This window comes from Podarcis liolepis (assembly GCF_965112155.1).
Source record: "Podarcis liolepis genome assembly, chromosome: 1".
Lineage (NCBI taxonomy): Eukaryota > Metazoa > Chordata > Lepidosauria > Squamata > Lacertidae > Podarcis > Podarcis liolepis.
Window position 1 is genome coordinate 82,663,575 of NC_139554.1, and position 26,754 is coordinate 82,690,328.

Below are 26,754 nucleotides of genomic sequence, written 5' to 3' on the forward strand. Positions count from 1 at the left end.
GCGTGACGTGAGCGTGTCATGGACAATCATAAGACCTCCTTCTCACTAGCTGAACTGCTGCTGAACTTTTGCTCAGGTTATCAAAACGCCCTTTTGGTCATTGCCAGCCCCTGACTTCCCCCAAACAAGCGCTGGATTATGATCTCTCTCAATCTCTCTCTCTGGTAAACCACATCGATCTTCTTTAAACCGGAACCAACTATATCAATGCAATCAAAAAGTAAGACGCAGCCTGAAAGGCATCCTGATGTATAAATGATGCTTGTTATTTTAATGAGTTTTGGAAAGATTGGACAAAAATCAAGTCAGTCTTGCTGGGGTGAATGAGATCTACTGTTTTGCATTGCTGTGCAAAACTACAAGAAAGAGAGGAACCTACTTATCACAGGCCAGCAGACATTATTCTCAATATACATAATAGAAAAAAGAAGTACCAGATGCCATTCTATGTAGTAGTAGTAGTAGTAATTTTTAACTAGAGCAGACCTATGTTACTTTTTTCTGTTGGAAAGATCTCCAAATATTTTTTTCACTTGGGTGGCATGAACTTTCAGTATGAAACTGAGAGCTGCCCTTAGCCGTGGCTATCTGCGGACGTTGTTCTATTTTCTGCAACTCTAGAGTGAAAGCCCATTTTCTCAGTGTGGCCATCAGAGGGACAACCAAGCCAATACCAATAAAAAACTGCAGTGGGGCTGAGATCCTTAAGCGCACCTTGAAATAGTCCTCTGCAGTTCATGACAGCTAAATACAGGCAATTCACTACAGGGTATGGGAACAATAATGCAATTCTAGCTCACGAATGAAGGCCTATCAGAATTTAGCCCTGAATAAACCAGTTTCCAGATCCTGAAAATCACATAAAGGCAAACATTTAGGGTCATTTGATATCACCCCCCCCCCGTCACAGTGCTCCCCATCACTTGGTAGTGAGATCAGTGTGAAAATGTGATTTTTGTGAAGGGCATGTGACAATTTCTTAGGTTTCCTGAATCTATAACAGTGTCAGAGATAGTCCAACACGTTCTGATGTCTGAAGCTGAACACTGAAGTGCTTCCCTCATGGTCGAATTGATCATCACCATCCATCTAAATGATTGACAGCTTGCTGCCTGACATCCTCTGCCTGATGCAGGTTGCCTCACCCTAAAGAATGAAAAGGTCAGCTGCGGTTGGTGAAAACACTCAACTCCAAGCTGATCTCACCATGGAGTGTTTGAGGGGGAAAGATCCTAGCATGGCACATGAAGAAATGATGGTTATGTGAGTGCACTCTGAAAAGATCCTGCCCTTTAAGGACAGTTTTACCTGCTGTCTTCCTGATTTTGGTGAGACTGGGTGAGAACAGTGGAAGGGCTCTGTCCTCCCACCCTCCTCTCTCCAATCCCCCCATCCCTGCAGCGTTCAGTCTCTTGTTTGGTCCTATTTCTATGCAAAACCTAAAAAAAGTACAAGTTTCAAAATACGTTAGCTATGCTCAGCGCACACAGAAATCTCTAAGAGATAGTTATAGGCTTCATAAGGTGGTTCCCCAGCAGGGAACATTGGCTGTGGTCTTATAGTTTAACACGCCAGCTAGGCATCAGAATCCTCATGTCCGGCTTTGTTGCTATGAGCCTTGGCACGGCGAGTCTGGATGGGAACAATGATGCGCAGTCATCGATGAAGGTCCTTGGCTGCATTCGTCTGGTCTTCAGACCAATTTATAGGAGCCGGATTTGCAGACTGAAGACTGTGTATGTAATGGTTGAAGTTGAGATGAATTCAATTTGAATCCCGCCCCTGACACAGGCTTCCTATGTGACCTGGGAAATGCATACTCCCATATGAATTTGCCCCTTTGCTCGCACCTTGGTGGCTTTACAAGGATAATGGCAGATGAAAATGTTCTGGGGGATGCTGCATGAATGGAGAGAGCAAAGGGCCGTGAGAATCAGATGGCTTTGGCCAGTCACCTTCCCTTCCAATGCAAACTTTCTTCCCTCCAGAATAGTTGGTTGTGATCAAGAGAAACAAGCAGTCTCCAGCAGACCTAAGCTTCACAAGTCCTTCCAAGCTCCCCCTCACTTGGACTGTGCCTTGCTGCTTTCAGCCCTGACTTGTAGCACCACCTGCTGCCCGAGCTTTGAGTGCAACAACAAAAGAACAACTCTCAAACCAGGGACAAACAGGCTGCTATTTTAGGGTGGGATTCAATCACATACTGGCAAATTCAGGTTGCACAATTCTAGTCAACTGGATTCGCTTCCCCCCCCCATAAGTGACAGGAAAGTGCACTGGTGCATGTAACATTTGCTTTGTTATGTTACAACGTTGTCTAACCTCCCTGCGAACAAATCAGAATGAATAAATTGCCAGCGGCATCTAATCTCCCTGGAAACAAATTAGGAAGGACAAATGTTCAAGAAACAAGTCTGGAAAGCACCCTTAAAGTGCTTGAACACTCATTCCTTCTGGGGTAATAGGAATCTGCAACCAGGAATGTTTGCCTCGCCAAATTAGTCTAAAACAGTTCTGAGGAAAAACAAAGCTGCAGATACTAGGGAGGATTTGCAAACCATAATATATCATATCCTTAGATGTTTCAAAAAACAAGGCAGCCCTTCACTCCTTGGGCAAGATCTTACCACGTTATCCCCATTAAAAACATCATTCTCCAGAAAAGTTTTAGCATTGGCAGCTTTGGGTTTCCCCTTTGTAGCCTATATTTTTTCCATTCATGGTTAATTTCAAAGGGAGTCTGCCAATATAATCGGCTCTGGTCTGTAGCCTTGGTCTAACCTCAGCCATGTACACTTCAGACCAACTTGTGCACTGTCTCCTCCCTTCTGAGCTAAACACTACTGGCAAGGGAACTTGTTTTAAGGTTTCCCCTCCTGTGATATAGTGATTCTCTGTGGGGCACCTATAGATTCTTCTCAGGGGAAGGACTCCACGAAAGGCCACCTAACCCAAAAGCCATATACAGCTTTCAAGGAGCCAGTCACAAAAGCAAGAGACACTTGTATAAATCGTAGCACCATCTATGCTAAATGATTAGCAGTTGGACTGGAAAGTAGTTTTATCTGAGGTGGGTTCTCTGGCCCTCATATTTTTGGGGGTCTCCAAAATCTGCTTGGGGAGCTTGATGGTACTGCTGCAAATAAGAATAGATTGAGAGACTGGGCCACTGGGACTTGTTAAGAATGGTTTTAAAAACACAGTTCTTTCATGCTTGGGAAAGAATGTATGCAATGATGGGATGGGATGGTTCGAGAAACAGAGCACTTCAGACCTCCAAAGAGGAAACCTTTGATTTTCCCAGGCCAGTCAGTGTGATGTGCATGTGCAAAAGTGTGTTTATGCTACAGCCGTGCATTCAAGGCATTGACTGAGAAAGGTGCAACAAGGCATGAGAGATGAGGAAAGCAAAGGATGGCGAATGGTTCGAGTGTCTATCAATGTCTTTCGGTCGTTTTCCAGGACATGGCTTGCTGGCTGTTTCCAGTGCGAAGAGGATTGTACAAGGCACACTTCAATCTCCCTACCCTGGCTGGCCCCATCCCCTGTACCTAGTAAGGGCTCAGTCACACTTACCTTTCACCCTGTACTTTCTAGGCATAGGTCTGCACTTTAGAGTGCCATGTCCAAGCACTCCCCCCCCTCTGAAAATCTGCTCTTCAAGCAAAGGCTGGAGAACTCGGTTGGTTGGTTGCCTGAACTGGCAATACAGATTTTCCGCAGATTGCCATTTGCTCTGGTTCAGAGTGGGTTTTCAGTGGTGGGAGCACTTGGACACAGCTCTTTCAAGTATGGATGGTGCCTAGAAGCACAGCATGAAAGGAAGTCTGAATGAGCCCTCAGAAAGATTGGTGAGCGGCAATCTGCTGCTGTTGTACAGGGGTTGGTGGTTGGGGGGTAGGCCCAAGGAAATGGCACACCAGGGAAAAGACAAGTCACTTTGCTTTCCCTGAACTTGATAGCCCTTGGCTCCCCCCTGGCAGTGGGTGGTGCAGGAGCAGCAGGAAGGAGCAGGCCGCGTGGCTACATCTCCTCATCCTCACTCGCCTTGCTCCAGCGGTGGCAGCAATTGGCAGTGATGCCCAGCAGGAAATTGGTGGCCACAGAAGCAATGGAGACGACAAAGCCCACAAAGGCAATGAAGAGATAGTCATCCAGTGTCAAGGTCAGGTGGCAGGCCTTGAAGCTCTCCTCCGTCAGTGAAAACAAAGGGGCTCCTTCCACTTCGGGTGGCTCCCGACACTCCGCCAACTCAGTATCTGCAACAAGAACCAAGAGGGTCATGCCAGCACCCACAAACACAGAGCAACACCCAGAGAAGAGGGCCATTTCTCCTCCTTTCCCAACCCATGCCTCTCTGGTCTCATCAGATATTATAGGAAGCTGCCTACAGGAAGATAGGAAATTAGATCCTTGACCCATCTAGTTCCATGATGTCAAAACTGACAGGCAACAGCTCTCCAGGGTTTCGTGAGGCAGGGGACAATCATAGTCCTACGTGCAAAGAATGCAAAGCAGATGCTCCACCAATGGCTCTTCAGAACCAAGAGGCAGGTGGCAATAAATTCTCAAACATTTTCATGACAAGATATGTTCTAGGAACACCCAGACTTCTAGCTGTAATTAGGGATGCAGGATGAATTCAGTGTGGAATTCCTGAAACAATAGGAAAATCAAAACACAGCTACCCCCAAGGTCTGCTGGGAGATTATGCACAATGAGAGGAACAACAACAACAGCCAGAGATTGTGCAAAATTCAGTCAATATATGCACACTCTCCAAGACCTACAGGAGATTATGTACATTGACCAGGAAATGTGTACAACTATCCATTCATGGAGAGATTAAATGCACATTTTCCATGAGGTCTGGTAAATGTGCACAATGAGTGGTTGTTATGCACAGTAACCTCTCAATTCACATTACCCCCTGACAGATACAAACAGCTCCTTTAGTCTCTTTTTAATACTCCAGTTTCAGTGTTGTTTGCTATTCCACCCCATATGTGTGCAAGTGCCTCTTCCTCTCTACCCCTGAAGATACTCCCAGCCCCCCTTATTACTGATGCTTATTATTATGATTATTAACTGGTATTCAGAAGCATTCATTTTTGCCCCTGACAAGGGAAGTAGAACATAACTATTAGGGATTGTATCACACACCAGATTAAATTAGGTAGATGCTTTCAAGAAATAACAACTAGGCTCACCTTAACCATTCTTCAATTTTCTTTCTTCTACCCCATCACCAGTCTATGATCTCTACCCACATCTCATTCTAATTTGTAACACAGACTGTAAGACAGCCTTCTGCATCTTAGTGACCTCTGTTCTGGTTGAGGATGCTAGGAAGCCATAATCCAAAACTTTCAGAGAGCACCAGGTTGGAGAAAGCTGCTGCAAGAAAACCAATTTACACCTGCAGTAGAATCACACTGTGAAGCTTTTTTTTCATGGCTTATAACATGCCAGACGGGGGAGGTGTGTGTGTCTCATTTCTGAATGCTCCCCCATCAGGAAAAAGCATAACAAAAGCAAAATCCTCCTTGCTCACAGACAACTAGAATGCCAGGGAGAAGGACTGCACACTGATATACTCCCTGATATACAATGTATCTTTGTTCAGGGAAACTACAACTGGATCTACACTGATCTAAAAAAAAAACACCACTAGTAAAAACCGTTATATAGCTCTCAATGCAATTTTCCATTGACTGCTGTACAGCTTCCCCTGGTGTCATATTTTATAACACATTTATAACATTATAACTCACCAGCGTAGATTGGTCCTACATGTGTATATCTGGTGGGGAGTAGGGCTGGGCGATATCTGGTTTTCAGCAGCTAAGTACAGCTGTTCCTTGAAAGTAGAACAGAATCCATTCTGGAAGTCCGTTTGACTTCCAAAATGTTCGGAAACCAAAGCATGGCTTCTGATTGGCTGCAGGAAACTCCTGCAGCCAATTGGAAGCCTTGGAAGCCCTGTCAGACATTTGGCTTCCTAAAGAAGATTCAAAAACCGGAACACTCACTTCTGAGTTTCCATCGTCCGGGGGGCCGATTTATTAGGGAGCTAAGGCGTTTGAGATCCAAGGTATAACTGCGCTGCAATATACCGACATATTACAATGTCTGGAATGTTTCTCAGCTGCTTCTTCCTCCCCACTTTAGGGAAACCAAGATATATTGCCCAGCTCTACTGAGCAAGCCTCCATGCCCCTCTGGCTCAGGAGAGTCAGAGGGGCAGAGAGGCTTCACTGAACTGCTCAGCTGGGGGACAGGAAGTCTCCCACCCCACAATACAACTCTGGCTCGCATTAGCTGAAGTGGTGTGGGGCTTCCTCAAAGGTGCAGATAGGTGGAGCCCAAGAAGGGACTTTGTCAGAACTTTCTCAGGCTCCATCTGCCTGCCTGCGCCTTTGCTGTCTGCAGGCAATTTGTCAATCCTTGAAAAAGCCAACTGACGTTTGCTCTGATTCAGCAGCAAAGAGTCAGTTTGGACTAGCGGAACCGAGCTTTGCAGAGGGTAACCACTACCTGAATGTTAAGCACTAATGAAAACTCACTGGGAAGTTTAGACTTGCCGTCTTAAGAAACTAGAAGAAGGTGCACAAGACAGATAATCTTTCTCTCCGCTTATGTTTGCTAAGAAGACATCACGACACATAAATTGGATGAGGGCACCAAATCAGCCACCCCGTGCATCACTGCCAAAGCTGGAGATGGATGGCATCCTTCTCCGTCATTGTCTGCTATACATCAGTCACAGAGATGGCTGGGAAATGTAAATAGAATTGGTGCTCCAAGGAGATGAGAATGATTGCTAAAGCAGGACTGCCTTCTTCTGGCTCCGCAAGGGCAGGATTTCCTGTCTCCAGGTTCCCTCGCTTGCAGCTCGTGAGATAAGCAAGAAGGTCAGGAAAGGACTAATGTCAGGGAGGGGAGAAAAAAAATCAATGGAGAGTGGGAGAGGATGCTGATTTATGATTCCCAATGTGAGCTGGGGATCTGTCACTACAAGGACGCAGGGAGAGCAGAGCAGCGTGACGACACGTCACAAGGGCAGCTTGTACAGCACATCTCATTCCCATCTAGCTCTGACAAAATCTCGGCTTTAATGAGCAGAAAGCCTCGGTGTGCTTCTGAAAGGCCATTTGCAGCATGGTGGCAGTCACTAGGCAGCTCCACACATGGTGGCATCATTGTGTGGAAATCTGGTTGTCAGTGACCTCCAATTATATGGTGAAGGGAGCATTGCCACTGCCAGCCTCCAGGTACCAAAGGGCTCATTCATCTGTCTCTTTGCTCCTTAAAAACTCTCTGTGCAATGGATCTAACCAGGGTGGATTTGATTTACCGTAAATCAAATCAATTTAAATCATGATTTAAATCACGAGTCAGTAAGACTTGATTTAAATCATTTCTTTTTACAGAAAGACTCATCCTTGCTGGTATAATCATTTATTTCCTTAATAACAACTTAAACAATTTATTGTTTATTTATTTAGCTAAAACAATAACATTATAGCATATGCATCCATGTTTGTTAACTGATGTGATTAAACATTTTTTTTAAAGGCTTAGACTGACTAGAAAACTATCTTCAGAAAGATTTTTCCTCCAAAAAGCATTTTATTTTAAAAATCAAATTAAAAAAATAAAATAAATCCAATTTAAATAAAAAAAATCTGATTTAAATTTTTTAAAATCTGATTTTTAAAAAATTATTGATTTTTATCCACCCTGGATCTAACCTCACAGAGGGCCAGTCAGCTGTTGCCTCTAGTCACATGGGGAGGTGATCCTCACTGTGCTCTTGGAAATCAGTGGATGTGAAGAGTCGGGTTGTGTGTGATGAGGTTCAGGCCTTTGTGTGTGTGCAGTTAGAGCTGCCACAGGACTTTTTTAGCAGCCGCCATGCTGCACCTGCTTCTTTGCCCCACCTTTGTCCCATAAATAATAAAAAAGCGAGGCAGATGTATGTGGATAAACTAGGCCCCAAACTTTATTAACATTAACAGAAGGAGACGGCAATGGGAACTGGCTGAGGCAGAGCTTCCCGGCATTTTCTGCCTGCCTCTACTCAATCTGGCGATGCCATTAGATGTCATGGGAGACTCCCCTGAGTAACAACCCCAAACCCCAGGACTCTGCATGCATGCAAGGTCCAGGGGGGCTCTTTTCCAGCTTCCATGTCCCAAAGTCCTGAGTGGTGAAACTAGGGAATCCCTTGTCCCCTCACAGTGCTGACCAGTGACTATGTTTGTAACCCACACTTCTTAGACTGTCCTGACTCTGTGAGAGTACTTTGATGCCACATGTTACAAAGCTATCACCCAGACAGTCAGAAAAGAGTAGGAGAAAGAAAAACCCTGCTTCCCTCAGTCAAGGCTTAGTGTTCAGTTGGAGCAAAGGGGTTTTCCATGGACTGTTGTTGGTTCTGATTTAAAGCCAAAGAACAGGTTTTCCCTGGGAAAGGAGAGGGGCAATGGGGAAACTGCTCAGACCTATGCCTAGAAAGGGTGGTTCTAGTGGAAAACCATTTGGACTCATGCTTTCTAGGCATGGGACAAGCTGAAGTGTGAACAAGCCTTGTTTGTTTCAGAGGCAATTTCTTCTCAGCCCTGAAGTGGCCAGATGTTCTTACCCTGACTCATATTCTAGGAGAAGGAGAGCACCTCCCTGCTCTGCCTAATAGTTCTAGTAGAGCAATTCTGATTAGTAACTTTAACAGGCCATTTGGAAGAGAGTAGTGACCTGTTTAGTTAACCAAGTACAATCTGTCCTTTATTTGAATTTCTGTATAGCAGTTTTCGCGAACTGCAACTACAGATGCAGCAAAGTACCAAAATCTAATAAATTCACACACACAAATGCTGCATGGTTGGGGAAACTTACAACTGTCTCTAAACTTTTTTTTTTGCATTGTGTGGTTTATAATCCCTAGGAAAATGTGTAAAACAGACTGTTTCCTAGCATAGCAGGTCTAAATCAGGTAGGGAAATGCAGAATGCCTTTCTCAAGGCACAGGATTCAAATCCCATGATCCAAAAATGCCCTTCTTAGCCGCTCTGAGAGAACTGCTGCTTTTATTTCAAGCTGAGACAGAGACCCAACATTTTACCCAGAAGTTCACAATGTGTTGTGTAATAGGGAACAGAATGACAGAATCCCCAAGGTGAAGCTAACAACTGGACTGCCATGTAATTTCACCTACCTGACATGCATCGCTGGATCCTATTTCTCAACCACTTCAGCAGTGGCTCCATGGTGCAACCACACACCCAGGGATTGCCTCCAATCTGAAGAGTCACCAGGCCTGTGAGACCCTCCAGGACTTCAAGGCTGAGGAAAGACAGGCCCCCATAGCTGAGATCAAGGTCACGCAGTTGGACCAAGCCTCGGAAAGCCTGGGGGTGCACCTTCCTCAGCCAGGGATTGTGGCTCAAGTCAATGTGCACCAGGTTGTAGGCCTCTTGGAACATGTCAGCCACCACGTGAGTCAAGTTGTTGTAGCTCAAGTCCAAGTGGGAGAGGCGCTTGGATGTCAAAAAGAGTCCAGCGGGCAACTCAACCAGGGAGTTGTTCCGCAAGTCCAACACCCTCAGCTCGGAATAGCAGGTCAGGTATCCGGGAGGAATGGTAGCGATGCGGTTGTGAGCCAGGCTCAGGTTCCTGGTGTCCAACGGAAGGTCTGGCGGCACCGAAAAGAGCCGAAGCCCACTGCAATCCACAACCTGGCTGCGGCATGTGCACAGGACTGGGCAGCCGGTGACGGCACTGGCAAAGACCACCACCACTGCCACAAGGAAAGGGGTCAGTATCATGGCAGGGCAGCAGTGGGGTGCAAGCTGCTCTCCTCCCAGCTGGACACAGTGGGCGTTCATTTTGGCAAGCTAGAGGCTACATGGCAGAGGGAAGGCCAATCAGGATGGGGAGAGCAGTGGGCAGGGATGCAGCCCAGCAAATGGGAGCCACCAATACAGAAAGCCTGCTACATTCTGACTGGGAGGATGGGAGGACATTGAACCCCTATTTGTCCTGCTCTTGAGGCACCTATGGGAGAACAATGTGCCAAAAAAGGGCTGTAAATGGGCCAGAAGCTGATGATTTCTGGTAGTTTTATTTAGCTGCCAAAAAAACTTTTTACTGTAAGAGGATGAAGAAGAGGAAAGAAATACATTTACCTGCATACATGCACATGTGACCACCTTGGTCTATGGAGATAATCTGTGTAAATAAAGCTGGTGGTTTTTACCCATGTTTGTTGAGCATTACATATCTTGAGCTTGAATTAAGAGACAATGTGTTCCTTTTTTTTTTTACCTTGTGTTAGCTGGAGACATAGGCCTCTCAGAGAAGTTTTCTGTCACTCCAGAAAAAATATATAATCAGGCCCATAAATGTTGTTTCCAGTGACTCCACTTGTCGAGCATTGAAATGGTCTTCTTCTGGAGTCACTGAGGTGTCCTTTGACAGGAGCATTTATAAACAAAATGTGACCTTTGCAGGGTTCAATGGCTCCCCTTGCTTAATTTCCCATGTGCTGCTGTCCTGGTGTAGGTGGGGTCCTCTTGGAAAGGTGAGGAGGAACAATGGCTGGACACAAGCCACTTAGGAGTCTGTGGTTTCTCTTCTCTGGGAAGAAGGTTGGCCGTCATTGCTCAGTTTGGAACTACCAAAGAGCCACAGAATCCCATAGCTGCACGGATTCATGGTGTCTCTGACTTTGAAGTGCTGATGTGGAAGCCATGTGTGACAATGGCTACAGGATCCCAAAGGCCAAGGGCAAGAGGTTGTGATGCTGTCCTTTAAGCCTGGTCTTCTTTCTCAGCAGGCAGCAACAAGACTCTAACTGTGCAACCTGCCAATGAAAACGCAATGAGGATCAAAGGCACAGCAACCATGGTATTGATCAGCTTGCATGCTCCCCCCTGATGCTGCTAGAACCACAGTTCCCCACCCCTTTCATATACTTCTTGTGGTTGCCTTCACTATAGTTCACCTCTTCCTTCACCTTGCTTTACAGTATCAGCCACCATGCATTTTTCACAAGCCGCAACAGCAGCCCCTCATTTCTGATCTGACATATTTCTGGGGACTCCACACAGCTTCCTTCTCTGTGCGTTTCTGATGTTTCAGCCATAGACTTTAGTGCAGAGAAGAAAAGCGGTGGGGGAGAGCTTTGGCATGGCTCATTTGGCAAAGGAGTAAATTCATGTTAAAAAAAAAGCGAAAGCGATCAGATTAAAATACTAGATTCAACTTTGGGGAAGTCCTTACAAATCTCATCTCTGCAGCTAACTCCTACTTTTGCTCTCCCCTGGGTTTCACACAAACTGGTCATTGTCCTTCAGTCAAGATGACCCACATTCTCTTTTCCTAGTCCAGGCTCAGCTGTGGGGCACCACCCTTTCATCCACAGAGGTCTGCTGAGAGGCAACTCATAGCTCCTTCCTCCACCATTAGCTGTGGAGGAGCTTTGGGCCTCCACACAAACACACCACTTGAATTTTATTCTGTTGGGACAACTAGGCCTGCATTTCAGATTTCCCTGCATCCTTCACCATCCCTCTCCTTCATCCCTGAGTCTCTGCACATGACTTCCTAGAGGCTCTTCCCTAACTTGGACCACGCTTCCATTCTTGCCTCTCTCTTCCCACATCCCTCTCCTTCCAAAGCTTTCTTCCTTCTCCACTGCCATTCTCCCCTCTCTCCGTCTCTTTCTGTTGTCTCCTCCTCCTCCAGCAAGACTGACCTGGATGCCCTGCAGAGCTCACATCCTATTTGCCCTCTCCCCACTCATCCTTGCCATGTCCTCTTTCTACCCATTGCCTCTTCTCCATGACACCCCATTGTCAAATGCACCCTCCATCCTCACCCGCTGGACACACCCTGCTCACACAAGGCAGGGAGTACCCAAGCCTTAGTTTTCCCACAGACGCACAGCACACAGGCACCCCCTCTTCATTTCTCCCCCGTCACATCATCAATTTTATTTTGTTCAAAGGAGACACTTACTCTGAGCAGAGGGTGGCTGTTTTTTGGTTGGAGCTCAGCTCAGCTCTGGTGCAGCGGACTCCTGTGCTGGTTCCTTCCCATTCTTCTTCCCGTGCTTCTTGCTTCCTTTCATCCATTCTTTCATCTGCACCTCTAAAAGACAGAGATTCTGACAGTCTTCTCATTGAATTGCAGCTACTGTTGCGCTCTCTCTCTCTCTCTCTCTCTCTCTGATTTCAGCCAGGTCTTTCCCCACCTCCTCTTCCCTCCTTCTCCCTCTCCCGCCACCCCCCCTCTTTTTCCCCTTGAGGGCCAGGTACTGACGTTTCACTGTCTCTTAGCAACTGCCTCCTCATCTCTGAGCAACAGGAGAGCTGGCTGCAGACCCCACTGAGCTGATGGGGGGGGGGGAGAGAGAAGAAGAAGAAGAAGGATGAAGCAACAGAGGATGGAATAAAAAGCGCACCCACGGAATCCCAGAGATCGGGGGGGGGGGGCACGTATCCTGGAGGGAGTGGGAAAGCAGAATCAGGCAGACGGGGGCGGCTGGAGATCTAGGAGACAGACAGGGGCAGAAAACGAGGAGGCAAACAGGGACACACAGAGACACGGAAATTGAGACCGGGGGAATAGACTGGGAATAAACAAGATATGCCAGGGAAGCAGCTTCTCATTGCTGACTCGGATTCTTAGACTGCGAACACACCGTACATTTAAAGAACATTTTCCCCCCAAAGGATCTTGGGAACTCTCACAGAGCTACAATTCCAAGCACCCATAGGAAACTACAGTTCCCATAATTCTTTGGAGTGGGTGGGGGACTGAGCTGAGTGTCTACAGAAAGGGGGGCATAAATCTAAGGTCAGAAGGCAATTCCTTGCCTCTTCCTACAGATGATGGCTTTAACAAGGCCTGGAGACCAACTCTTCTCTTCGCCAACAACCTTGAGGCACCAGACATCCTGCCCAGAAGCCATATTGGCTTTCCCTTTGTGGCCTGTGGCCACCTCACAGAGCTTTTGATTAGTTATTTAACACTCTCCACATGTGTGTGGAGTTATTTTCCCTCCTTTCCCTGTGGGGGTTTGGCACCTATTAGGGGGACGTTTCATGTCTGTTTTCCACATTGCCTCTTGCTGGCATCTGGTGGGAAGACAGATGGTGTAAAAACCCCAGGAGAGAGGTTGCTCTTTTCCTTTTGTGCATGGAGCTCTCCCTTGGGTAGATATTAATTGGTTTTATTTCAAGATCCCAATAGGCTCCAAAGGGACCTCCCACCTGAAACGGACTTTACAAATGCAGAGATATCCTTTGCCAGCTAAACTTCACAAAGGCACAGCGGTGGGTAAATATTGCCTCATTTCCTCCCTCAGAAGCACAGCATTTCTGCCTGTGCTAATTTAGAAACCTCACCAGGTATGGCTCAGGAGAACAAAGCCTGCCAAATGTCAGAGAGCAGTCTTTCCCAACCTGGTGCCCTCCAGATGTCATTAGACTACAATTCCCACCTTCCCTAAACATTGGCTTTGCTGCCTGGAGTTGATGGAATTTGCAGTCCAGGGATGGGGAACCTGTAGCCCTTCAGATGCTGTAGGGCTCCTGTTCCTGTCAGGCCTAGCCAACGGTCAGGGATGATGGGAGTTGTAGTCCACAACCAGATTCCTCCACTCTTTGAAGTCTAAAATATCTGTAGGGCACCAGGTCGAGAGAAGGATATAATAGCGTGTTCTTGATGGTATTTGCCAGCTGTTTGGCCACCAGTGAGATTTATAGCCTGTAAAGCTACAGCCAGGGTTTAACTTAGCACTGCACAGATCTCCAAAAAGTGGCTCTCAGCCCTGAGTCTAGAGACTAGATGGCCTACATCCTCCTGCAAGGCCTCTTCAATATATTTTTCTGCCTGAGGCACAACAGCAAATGGAACCTATGCAAGTTCCAGCTCTGATAGCCACATGTGTGTGTATATATGTGTGTGTATGTGTGTGTGTGAAAGAGAGAGAGAGAGAAATATACACAACTTAAAAGAGAGAGCTCTTTTCAAATAGTGTGTGACCTGCTATGCCAACTTCAGCAATAGATCAGGACTAAGATAATGAAAGTGTACCTCAGTACCATCGTTGGGTGGCAGCATTTGATTTGTTTGGGTTTTTGTTGTTGAAAAGAATAAAAATATTGTTGCACGTCACCCCAATCTCTGAGTGGTGGGAGATTCCAGGTGCTTACCCAGGGTTCGTGTTTCCCTTGGAATGAGGCATAGTGAAGACTGTGGTGTCTTTAGGATATATGGTTTGTTCACACATATCTACTATGTATCCTGAGCCTGTGATGGAGGGGTTCACAGCATTAACACCCAAAGAGGGCCCTGGACTTGAACAGAAATCAGAGCAGTCTCTCTCGGTTCCCAGTTTGCTGCTCACTCCAAACTCTAAACTCTGGCTTTTTCCTTCTAACTATCCACGAGTTGGGGGGCCTCTCCACCTATTTGCTGTCTCACGCAGATCCCCTTTCCTTTTTCCTCTTAATGGCCCATCACCCAGGTGATCGCTTCACCGGGAAGCTAGCCTGGCTTATATTTTAACACTTCCTGGATCCAGGGATTAGAAGAATTCAGGGGTTAGAAGGGTCTCCTCCTAACCCCTGAATTCCTACATCCCCTCCCCCAAACTCATAACATGATATATCATACTTTAAAAAAAAAGGTATACAGAATCCAAGGCCAGCCAAGTTATTTTGGTGCCTGAGGTTGAAAAACTTGTAAGTGCTTCTGTCCTGGGCCTTACCTGGCAGTAAAAACACAACAAGAAATTAAATAACTAATAATATACCGTCCTTTCATTTGCTAGAATTGCAACTGTATTATCACACTTTAAAAATATGATGTTAGCATTGTTTCCTCTGCCCTACCATTATAGCTTCCCAGTCTTCTCTATATTTGTTCACCCCCTGCCCCCCCCCGCTTTTCTTTCTCTAAGATGTACCTGTCATTATCCTTCATGGACCAGCAGTTTTGTGACAGCCTGGAGAAAATGAGACTGCTGGCATCAGCTAAAAGCCGAGGAAGCCCCAGGGTCTATTTAAGCAGAAACTTCTGGGGCGAACAGGAAATGAATTGGAAAGATCAAGAATGACACAATTGGGGGAAGAGGAGACAGTGGAGACTGAGGTAGAATGAGGTAAGGCAACCTTGGATCCAGCTTTCACACAACAGAGGAGAAGAGAAACCTGATAGAATCAGGCCATATTATTTACCCCATAGGGTAAATGTCGGTGATAGATAGCAAGCACCGGCCTCTGAACCCTGGTTGCTATTTCTCAACTGCAAATGACAATGTGAGGGATCTTTTGTTACTCAGGGGAGAAGCGGTGTGTTTATGGGGATGCTCTACCCCTTCTGTATTTACTGCTTTCCCAGCTGCTTTCCTCCACATGGCATAGAGGATATGCAACCAGGAGGAAGAGGGCTTTCAGGAGGAAGAGTGGTAGGCAGGGTGCATCTTAAGCCCGCCCTGCTTCTCCCCTGCAAGACACCTCTGCAACTTTGCAGAGGATAATATTGGCCAGTGTGGTGGGACCAGTAGCAGTTGGTGGACTCTGGACTTGGAGGGGTTGCTTGGCAGTCCCAGACGTTGTGTGAGCAAGGCCAAATTGCTCTGGTTTTCTCCCCATCCTCCTCCCTGACAAAGAGCAGTGGACACGTAAGCAGTGCTGCTCTAGCAAACCTGTGATATAATAAAGGAACATCACAATGTGAGCAATTTGTTGTTATCGCGGTTATTATGGCGTGCCTCTAAACAAATGTCACTTCATTTAGATTTATCTTCTCTGTCAGAGCATTCTGGAAGCAATCCTGTCCCATGTACACTTGGCCATGTAGTGGCTCACTATGTGACCTTGGTCCAGGCACTGCCTCTCAGCAAAATTGCTATGAAGAAAACGTGTCACCTTGAGTTTCTTGGATAAAAGGTGGGATATACCGGTAATCAATCAATACATTGTTTTCTATTAATCATAATCATGTACACAGAGCCCTGCTGGGACTGCCTGGCATTCTGTTCCTGACCAGATGCCTATGTAAACCGCAATAGCAGAACTGAGCAATGTTCTGCAGCAAGAGAGCAACCGTGCAACATGATCCTATGGATGTTAAGTCCTTTTGTATTAGATGGCACTTACTCCTATGTTAAGTGTATGAAGAAATCAGATTTTTCCAGTATCCTTTTTACATCTTGCTCCAAGACAGATGATGACAAACAAAGATAGCCAAACAAGCCAGGATGTCTTAGGATTCCCATAGAAAATTCTCTCACATGCGTGGTACCTGAGAACTCACAACTAAGTTACTTAGATATAACACCAGCGATATTTGAAATCTCACATATCAATTTAACATGGAATTCATGCAGCTTTTAAGCAAAATCCACACTACATCGCACATGTGTGAATACATTTCTAGTTGGAGAAATGAGGAGTGAGAACATTAATCCCCCCCAATATGATGGGGGACTTTGTGAATCTGTCCAGAGTTTCATAGAATCATAGGACTGTGGAGTTGGAAGATGGCTGAAGTCTCTCACATCAAGTTAACACGGCATTTGAGTGGCTTTTTAGCAAGATGCACACCACATATTCACAAAGTCCCCCACCGTATTAAAAAACGATTAAAGCAAATCACAGTCGCAGCAACAGAGTGGCTCTTAAAAAAAACTCACACATACTTTAGATGACAAAGGCTAGAGGTTAAAGGACTCTTCTTCCTTGGATGTTTTAAGCAGAGATTGGATGGAAATATGTCATGAATGCTTTTGATGAGATTCCTGTATTACTGGGTCCCTGCCAACTCTTCCATTCTATGAAGATGTCCCAGCCCCTCCTGGCTCTTGGGTTGGGGCTCTGGTAGGACATCCAGTGGTGGTGGGGGATGATGCCCCTCAATATTGGGGGGCCTGGCCCCCTGATTCAAAATATTGAGGGGGCTGGAGCCCCCAGCACTCCCTATACCTGGTGCCAGTGCCTCTGACCCAGCCCACTGCAGGGATGTGGCCCCTTCAGGGTTGCCTAGAAGAGAATGTGGCCCTCAGTCAGCATAATGGTGTCAGATCTCTTCCCCAACTTGAACCAACAATCCTTTGTGCACAAGGAACAACTGGTATGCAGGAGGCAAGGGCAAGGGCAGGGTGTGTGTTTTCAGGTTCCCTAGTTGATTCTATACAGTTTAAAGTAGCTGAAAAAGACTGCTGTGTTGTGATTATGAGGGGTGATGGCTAATGCTAGAGGGCTGTGTTGTTACACAGGCATACACCTCTCTGTGTGTTTGCATGGTAATAGTGCTGTCATTTATGCATCTTCATTGTGTAGTCGTCGGTTGCATCTGTTGGTGTGTTTGTGCTGGGCTGACTGTCATCTCTGAGTTGGTTTGACAGATGGATCTTGGCTGGATCTGTATTCGATAGTTATTTCTGTATTTTTGGCAGAAAGGCTGCCTTTTATGTATGTGGATTTATGTTAGTTTGTTGAGCCTATCAGTTTGGATATTGACGCTATGCCTCCGGGAGGATTTCCATCGCTGTGTTGACTCTGGGCGGAAATATATGCTGGCAGATTGCATGGGTACCAGAGGGCTGCTCCCTAGCAGACATTTTGTACTTGAAAATGGATTCCCAATAACAAAGTACCCAAATATGCCAGTGAGGAAGGGTGACCCGCTTTAAAAACAAATATTAGTTGAGCCCAATTAAGAAAAAGTCACAGTTTATATCCATGGGATGAGCTCCCTTTGTTAACTGGGAAACCCAGCCAGATGTGTTTTTTAAATAAATGATTAATAATAATAATAATAATAATAATAATAATAATAAACTTGTGTGTCTGATGAAATGGACTGAGGTCCCTGAAACTTTCTGTCATGATAAATGTGCTCGCTTTATAGGTGCCACAAGACTCTGTTTTTGCCATAACAGAATAACACGACTGCTGTTCTGGAACAGTGTAAACAAATATACCTTTTTACTTTGGTTGAAAATTTAGACTGCAAATGGGTCTGGTTACTATCCCTCTCTTTGCTTGTCATGTTGGGTGAACAGCTTGTCACAGGATATATTTGTGATGTGTCATGATTACTGTACTTTACAGCAGACAAGGGAGTGCAGGCATACAAAGTAATTGGTCAAGCAAACAGTCCCCTCCTAGTCTGACTCACTGACTGCTACGGCTGCTGCTTTTGAGAGAACAAGGTGCTGAGGGTGTATGTGTGGGACCCACACATGGTAACTGAGATCTTTGCAGGGGAGGGCTCTGGAGAGAGCCAGGAGAAGGCATGTGGGTGAACAGGCAAGATGCCTATAAATCCCAGTTGCTGGAAATCACAACCGGGGGCCTTTGCTTCTCATCCAGCAGGGCTCTTCTTATCTTTTTAAGGAGAGGACAGTAATGAGGAGAATGTATGCATTTCGCTTTGTATCAAACACTTGAGGGAAATAGGGGGGGGGGCACTAGGGGGCGCATCGGAAGATGGCTGACAATAACATCTCTCCGACCCACACGAGGTAATTTGGAGGCTATGATGGGGGTAATTAGCCTCCTTAACCCCCCCCCAGGATTGTGGGAGGGATGGCCCTTGCCTGCTGTGCCCTATACCACCCCCGAATTTGTGGGGGTGGGGGCACTAGGCACAAAGCCCTCCTGTGGGATTTCAGCACTCCTCGACGCCGTCCCTGATTCGCGCCACTAGATGCAAGAACTTCAAAAGAAACAATTTGGATGAAAGGAATGCACATATTTTAAGAGAGAAGGGGGAGTAAAGACTGCTAACAGAAGAGATCTCTGGTAAAACAAGCTAAGAATAAAACATGAGAAGATACGCCAAGACAAGGTACGGCAAATGACTGAGGGGGGAGGGGGAAAAAACTCTCCCTACTTTTCTTATAAAAAAAATTCCTTCCAGTAGCACCTTAAAGACCAACTAAGTTAGTTCTTGGTATGAGCTTTCGTGTGCATGCACACTTCTTCAGATACACTGAAGTGTGCATGCACACGAAAGCTCATACCAAGAACTAACTTAGTTGGTCTTTAAGGTGCTACTGGAAGGAATTTTTTTTATTTTGACTATGGCAGACCAACACGGCTACCTATCTACTACTTTTCTTATGTGATTAAACAAGAATCCCCTCCCCTCACGAGTCAGAAACGTCGTGTTAAGGACTTAAGCTGTGGATTTAAGGCTGTGTGGAGATAAACTTTCGAACCAAAGCATGTTTTAAGAAGAGCATGGAAAGTGTAAGAGCTTTGAAATGACGCAGTTAAAAATGCCGTCGCCGTATTGGGAAGTTCTGTCGGAGGTCTTGAGTCTGGGAGGAGAGAGAGAGAAATAAAGTTGTTTATATATTGTGGTTAAACTCCTCAGTGGGACTCAAGTGACAGTTTTACGAGACTATGATGGATAGAGCGATGTTATCTATGAAGGAGATGATATATGGAAACCATCTCGATTTGAGGATTGGAAGAACGGAAAATTCACACAGGACTATTATTACTATTGGTGTTTACCGGCTTAAGGAGACTATCAGAAGAGATCATAAAGAAAAAAGAGAAAATATATGAACAAGATGTGATGTGGAAACAGCAAGATAAGATGGGATAGAATTATGAACTCTGTTTCAACTGATTTGGACTGATTGGGACATTAACACAGCAGCAAGAAGATGATCAGAATTCCCCTTCGGATCTTGAAATATGGGTCCCCCCAACAAAATTTAAAATTTGGCTTTGTAATTCAGAATTTATGTGATATGATTTAATTTGATGTGATTGGCCAGTTAATAAAAATTATTTAAAAAACAAACAAACAAACAAACAAACAAACACTTGAGGGAAATAAATGTTCCAGCTGAGGGAGCCATGGTGGCACCACAAAAACAGTAGTGGCAGTTGTGGTTGGGCAGAGCCGCTCCCCTGGCTGACGTTAGTTTCTCTGCAGCTCACCTGGGCAGCACTGGGATGTGGCTGGGTGGTGGCTAAGTTGGGGCTGGAGGAGAGCTCATCAAGGCTTCCTTTTGTGCCATATTTCCAGGCAGTTTAAAGCTCCGTGTCAGAACCCTCTTCCCCCTGACTGGTGCTTCCCCAGTGAAAACCCACTTTTCACTGCTGAAAACAATTCTGCAGAGAACTCAAATTGCTGTTTCTTCTGATTGCTCTAAAGAGTGGGTTTTCCTGGGGACAGCGGCAGGGCAGGGGGAGAGCATTCTGACATGGAGCTTTAAACTGTGGACCAGCACCATTCAAGTAAGCTACAGCAATGACGCTACAGTAGTCTTATCCATACTTACTCATGTCCTACTGCTTCCCCCCAGAGAAAACTGCTCTTTAGAGCTCACTCAGAGCAAATAACAATTCAGGGTTTCCCCAAATTGCCGTTTTGTTCTGATCTTTTGCTAAAGAGCAGGTTTTCCCTTAGAAAAGAGCAGGGCGGGGGGGGACCACTTGGACCCTTGCCTAAAAAGCGTGGGTCAAGTGGAAAATGGCTCGGACCTGTACTTTTGAGGCATGGCACAAATAGGTGTGGACGAGCCCACTGCCAGCTGCTACTGACTGTGCTGGCTATCTGATGTGGACTGAGGAAGTGTGCAGGAAGGTGCTGCACTCAAGTCATTGCCTAAATGTCTTTCTCTAAAGAGCCTGAGGTAGGCCTACTACCTGTTCCTTATTTATTCACTAGATGTAAGTTGCATGAAGCAACTTAAATCTAATACAAAGATGACATATTTTAATTAAGAACTGTTAATGTTCTGCCACACAAAACAGGCCATTTTCCTATGGCTGTGTACACACTATAAAGCATGTTTGAAACACATTTCCATCTCAAAGAATTCTTGGCACTGTCATTGGTTAAGGGCTGCTGGGAATTATAACTCTGTAAGGGGAAACGACAGTACCCAGAATTCTTTAAGGGGAAAATGTGCTCTGAATGTGCTTTAAAGGTATAGTGTGTAATTAGCCATAGATAATCTCACAAATGTGTTCTTTATTCTAGAGCTCTTTGGGTGACATTCTTAGCTAGGGGTTAACATCAACAAATATCACAGGCTCAGGGAGACAGCATTTGTATCAGCGTTTCTTTAGTTGGTGTCATGGACAGGCTGACATGAAGCAAATGAAATGAATTATTCAATAAAATGACCCACAAAATGAGCCTGAAGAGGGTGGCTTGAATCACTTCCATGACAAGAAGACTCAAGAGATGTTCACGTTATTTAAATGATGGGAAAAATAATTGATAATTCTGAACAATATAAACAATTCTAGTGTTCAACCACTAAAATGGCTGGATTAAAAACAAAAATGGCAGAAGCACTCTCTGGGAAAGAATTGAATGACAAATTTTAGTTTCCTTGCAGATTTTGAAAAAAATGAAAATGTGAACCCCCATAAAAAATTCCGGAAGCAAACATTGTATAGGTGTGGATCAAAGTATTGCTTGCACCCTCTAAATGGTGGTGATGTTAATAATAAAAGCAGATCTCACCAAGCTCTGTTCCCTGTGGGACATTTTGGGGCAGCGTGGCAGCTGGAGCAAGCTTTGCTGTGTGTCACAGTCAAAGAAAGCTTCAGCATCTTCTCTTCCAGTTGCCTGATCGCCTTCACCCACGATAGCCCACTTCTTAATGGATGGTGATGAGTGAAAGGTTGCCATGAAAGCTGGTGGGCACCACTGATTGGTCCTGGCTGAAGAACAGATGTCAGGATGCATATAAACATGGGGGAGATAAAAGAATGACAGCATATTGGTCAGATTCTTCAAAGGGCTCCCTGGAAAACCTTTGTGCCAAGTTGTTAAGTTTAATCCTGATTTCACCCGGAGATGTGCATGAACTTGCACACACCCATTTGTCAGCCTCCAGGCCTAGAGCAGCTCATATCAGCTGCCCTCTGATAAATAAGTTAACAGGGCTGACAGCAGTCTTGGGGTCATATGAGTTACTAGGCTGAAAGTACTGCCTGCCAATGGGTTTCTGTGAGCAGAAAATGTGGTGGTGTACTATTGCCACCTGCTGGACTTCTCTGCAAACAGAAATTCGACAGATTTAGGGCAGACGAGCTTAAACCCCGTAGTGTATTTATTGAACCAGAGCCAGGGGTTCATTATGTCTATCAGTCACAAAAGCGCCTGTTGTCATGTGCATTTTGAGTGCTGCTGGTGTCTGACGTTGTCGCCGCTGCTCTCTGGAAGCTGGCACAAAATCTTGCTCTTGAGGATGCAGATATGGAGAGGCAGTGCAGATTTCCCACCCATTCTTTGTAAGACATTTGCCTAAAATATACTCCCAAAGTGCTGGAATGCTCTGTTTCTCCTTTTGGGTCTTGTAAAACACAGTCACCTAGAGAAGAAACAATGGCTTCTTATTGAGACAAATAATTGGGCTCTTTCTAACATTAAGAACATAAGAGGTGGTTTCCTGGATCAGGCCAATGACCCACCTAGTCCAGCATCCTGTTCTCACAGTGGCCAACCAGATGCCTATGGGAAACCACTCCTTGCTCCTGTGGTTTTCAGCAACTGGTATTCAGTAGCATTTCTGCCTCCCACTCCGGAGGCGGAGCATAGCCATTGTGGCTAGTAGCCATGGATAGCTCTCTCCTCCATGAATTATTAGTATAATAATTCTAAAAGCCCTGTTCTGATGAAGTGTGCTCCACTGAAAGGCTGTACACTTTTTGATCTGCATGGATTAATATTGTGTACACTGTCTGTACACTTGTTGAGTGTTACATGTGAATAACTTTATAAGTCCAGCTATTTATGCACAGTGGCACACTATGCACTCATTACAGTGGTACCTCGGGTTACATACACTTCAGGTTACATACGCTTCAGGTTACAGACTCCGCTAACCCAGAAATAGTGCTTCAGGTTAAGAACTTTGCTTCAGGATGAGAACTTTGCTCCAGCGGTGTGGCGGCAGCAGGAGGCCCCATTAGCTAAAGTGGTGCTTCAGGTTAAGAACAGTTTCCGGTTAAGTACGGACTTCCGGAAAGAATTAAGTACTTAACCCGAGGTACCACTGTAAATGTAGTATGTGAGCACACCTTATGGGAGGCTTTAAGGGCAGACTTGATAAACTCTTTGGAATACATTCAGGAACAATTCATGTGCAAAAGAAGCAGCTTATCCATATCCTTATAATTTGGCCCTTCAAGGTCACGGGGCTGTTCACAATCTGGGCAAGAAACTGAAAACTGCGCAAGCAAGAGATGCTGATCAGCTTCACGCTAAATGTTGACTTCATTCACATTCCATTTGTTCTGTTTTATGCCAAATAAGGTGATTTAAAAATTGCCAGGGCAGATATTTTTGTTGGCAAGTGTACTAAAAATACTCCTCCTTTCTCACTTTTCTTCCTCACCTTCATTTGTTTAATTGGCAACCACAAGAACTGAATGAAAAATAAATAGTTCCACCAGCAGCTGTTCAGCCCTCTAAAACTCAGGAAACACCCCCCTCCCTTCCTAATATAATCCATTGGAAAAATGATAGCTCAGTTGTGGAATGTATGCTTTTTAATGGAAAAATATTCCTGGTTCACACCCAGGTTCTGTAACTTTTTTGGGGGGGGGCACAGGACCATATATTATATATATATATAATATTACATCAAATATATTTCTTCTAAAGTGGTTTAAAGTGCTCTGTTGCCTAGCACGTCAAAGTTTTTTAAATAAGTTAGTAAGAAAGAAAGACCTTTTCTGGTTCGAAAGAGGACAGGGAATTGCGTTGAAAAGTTTGAACTGAATGATTAATTGTAAAACATATGAACACCCTGCAAACAAGTCAGGATGAAAGTTCATTGTTATATAACCTTTCCACAAACAAATCAGAATGAATGCTTAGCAGAGATCCCATACAATATTACCGGTACTTCCACATAAGCTTTGTGCAAACAAATTAGGATGAATACTCAGTAAATAGGTTGCCTGGAGGAGTTCTGTGTCTTGTCAGGTTTAGCACTTCTCCCACACAAGACACGGAACGCTGGCAGTTTAAGTAGCTGAGGTTTATTCCTCAATAACAGGCACTAGGCGAGCCTCCCTGGGGAGAGCATTGCACAAGCGAGCATTGCACCTTCCTTCCTTCCTTCCTTCCTTCCTTCCTTCCTTCCTTTCTTTCTTTCTTTCTTTCTTTCTTTCTTTCTTTCTTTCTTTCTTTCTTTCTTTCTTTCTTAACAGTTTATAAGATTTTATTAATACATTACAATAAAAAACTAATCTAAATGAAAACAAAAACAGAAAAAAGAAAAGAAACAAGAGCACACAAAACTCCTCTTTCACAGGTAAATCTCCCCCCCCCCAAAAAAATTCTTTATTGGTTTTTACAATATTAACGACAAACAAAAACACAGAACAAACAAAACATAACAAACATAAATCATACCCTTATTGAAAATAGCAGTTATTGACTTTGTAAAACGACTTCCTCGTTTCCCCTTAGTTGAATTTCATTGAATATCCTTATAACGGTTTTCCAAATCCCAATTTTGATTCCCTTTAAATTAAACATTAACATCTTTAATTCTCCTCCTCCTTGTATTAAACATATTATTTTATCTGTTAACATAAATACAATCCTAAGCCCAATAAGTATCTGGAAGCTATTTCCAATTAGTTTAGCTTAACAAATTTAGCGAAATAATCATTAAATTTCTTCCATTCTTCATGGTGTTCCTCCTCCTTCTGGTCGCGGACTCTTCCGGTTAGATCGGCTAGCTCCAAAAAATCCATCATCTTCATCTGCCATTCTTCTATTGTTGGTAATTCTTGAGTTTTCCACTTTTTAGCTAACAAAATACGAGCAGCAGTTGTGGCATACAAAAATAGTTTAACATCTTTCTTGGGCAGTTCCAAACCTGTGATTCCAAGAATAAAGGCCTCTGGTTTCTTTATAAATGTATAGTTCAACATTTTTTTCAATTCATTATAAATCTTTTCCCAGAAGTCTTTCACCTTGGGGCAGGTCCACCACATATGAAAGAATGTTCCTTCCTTTTCTTTACATTTCCAACATGTATTATCACAATTATGATACATCTTTGCTAATTTTACAGGAGTCAAATACCATCTATACATCATCTTCATAATATCTTTCACAGGTAAATCTTAACTTGACCAACACAGAGAAAGGTGAACCCTCCCAGCTCTCACGTGGGAACTTCCCTTCCTTCTCCCAGCTTCCCACCCTGGGAGATCTTCCCTTCCATGCCAACAACAATCCCAATTACATCACACAAACCTGAAGTCTAACCACCCCTGGCTTAAGAAGAAATCCTATGACAGGCCCACTATTTTAATAGGAACCCCTTTCTCCCGATTACTCTCTTTACAGCATCTTTCACTTCTTTGTTCTTTACACTGTAGATCAAGGGATTTAACATTGGAATCACAACTGTGTAGAACATGGAGACCATCTTGTCCTGATCTTCTGAGAAGTTGTTGCTGGGCTGTACCACATAGATAAAGAAGAGGGTCCCGAAAAAGATGGAAACGGTGGTGAGGTGGGAGAAGCAGGTAGAGAAAGTCTTATGCCGGCCCTCTGCAGAGCGGATCCTCAGGATGGCAGCGAGGATGTAGATGTAGGAGATGATGACAAGAGAACTGCTGAGAGTGCCCAGTGTGCAGGACATGGCAAAGAGCACTAACTTGTTGATATGTGTGTCTGAGCAGGAGAGTGATATCACTGCAGGGATGTCACAGAAGAAGTGATTGATCTTGAACTGACAGAAGGTTAACTGGAAAGTTAAGGCTGTGTGTGTAATGCCATTTAGCAGCCCCACACAATAGGGGCCAGCCAGCAGTTGGAGACAAACTTTCCTAGACATGATGACGTTATACAACAGTGGGTTAGAAATGGCCACATACCGATCATAGGCCATTGAAGCCAAAAGGTAACATTCGACACCCAAAAAGAAGCCAAAGAACCACATCTGTGCTGCACACCCGGGCAAGGAAATCATTTTGCTCCCTGCAACAAAATCCATCAACATCTTAGGGGTGACAACTGAAGAATAGCAGAGGTCCACAAAGGACAAGTTGCTGAGAAAGAAGTACATGGGGGTGTGAAGCCGGGAGTCAGTCCTGATTAAGAGGATCATCCCAAGATTTCCCACGATGGTGATGAGGTAGACCACTAGGAAGAATATGAAGAGGAGGATATGCAGCTCTGGAGAGCCAGCAAAGCCCAGAAGGATAAATCCATGCACCATGGTGTGGTTTACATTGGCCATTCACAATGTCTCTGTGCAGAAAAGTAGAAGCTAAGTTCCACTATAGTGCAAGGAATGTAGATGAAATACAGGATGTGAATGCAATAGGTTGTGAGCAGGGGATTTGCCACAGCCCATGCTCTGCATAAAGAAAGTCCCTGATTCAATTCCTGGAGTCTCAGTGAAAACGAGAATCAGGCTGCAAATGACACAGAAGGTGTCTCTGTGCTGGTGGAACACAGAGAGCTGCTGCTGGTCAGAACAGACAAAATAAAGAAATGCCAGTTTTCTATTTCAGCTGTTGCATATTTAGGAAGCTATTTTAAGAAAAAAAGATGATTTCTGAAAATATGCACGATACCTATAATGATACCTATAATGTTCTCTGCTTTCCTTTTTACAAGATTCTTGTTCTGCCTAATTCACTTTCTACCTTTTAAAGAAGTCAATGGCTAGGAAAATGTTGCAAGTAATGAAAAGCAGGGGCACTGATGGAACGAGAAGGATTT

At 44.7% G+C, this 26,754-nt stretch overlaps 2 protein-coding genes across 2 annotated transcripts; both read right to left on the reverse strand.

The window, feature by feature from the left end:
• Positions 1–245: 245 nt before the first annotated feature.
• Positions 246–14,586, reverse strand: LRRC55 (leucine rich repeat containing 55). The gene is made up of 3 exons (XM_083499529.1): positions 12,022–14,586; positions 9,218–10,864; positions 246–4,259 (listed from the first exon to the last, which is right to left on the reverse strand). Exons 2-3 carry the CDS (start codon positions 9,885–9,887, stop codon positions 4,024–4,026), a joined length of 906 nt encoding a protein of 301 aa, XP_083355655.1. The 5' UTR covers positions 9,888–10,864; positions 12,022–14,586; the 3' UTR covers positions 246–4,023.
• A 10,738-nt stretch (positions 14,587–25,324) lies between these two features.
• On the reverse strand, positions 25,325–26,507 carry LOC310689273 (olfactory receptor 5G9-like; the record flags this gene model as incomplete). The annotated part of the gene is made up of 1 exon (XM_083466753.1): positions 25,325–26,507. Exon 1 carries the CDS (start codon positions 26,264–26,266, stop codon positions 25,325–25,327), a length of 942 nt encoding a protein of 313 aa, XP_083322879.1. The 5' UTR covers positions 26,267–26,507.
• Between the last annotated feature and the right edge of the window lie 247 nt (positions 26,508–26,754).

What these genes read in the sequence shown, in the direction of transcription:
- LRRC55 (XM_083499529.1), bottom strand. Translation starts at nt 9,887, where the DNA reads ATGAACGCCCACTGTGTCCAGCTGGGAGGAGAGCAGCTTGCACCCCAC. An exon ending in GATCCAGCGATGCATGTCAG is followed by an intron (nt 4,260 to 9,217) that starts GTAGGTGAAATT and finishes TTCTTGTTGCAG; the next exon opens with ATACTGAGTTGGCGGAGTGT.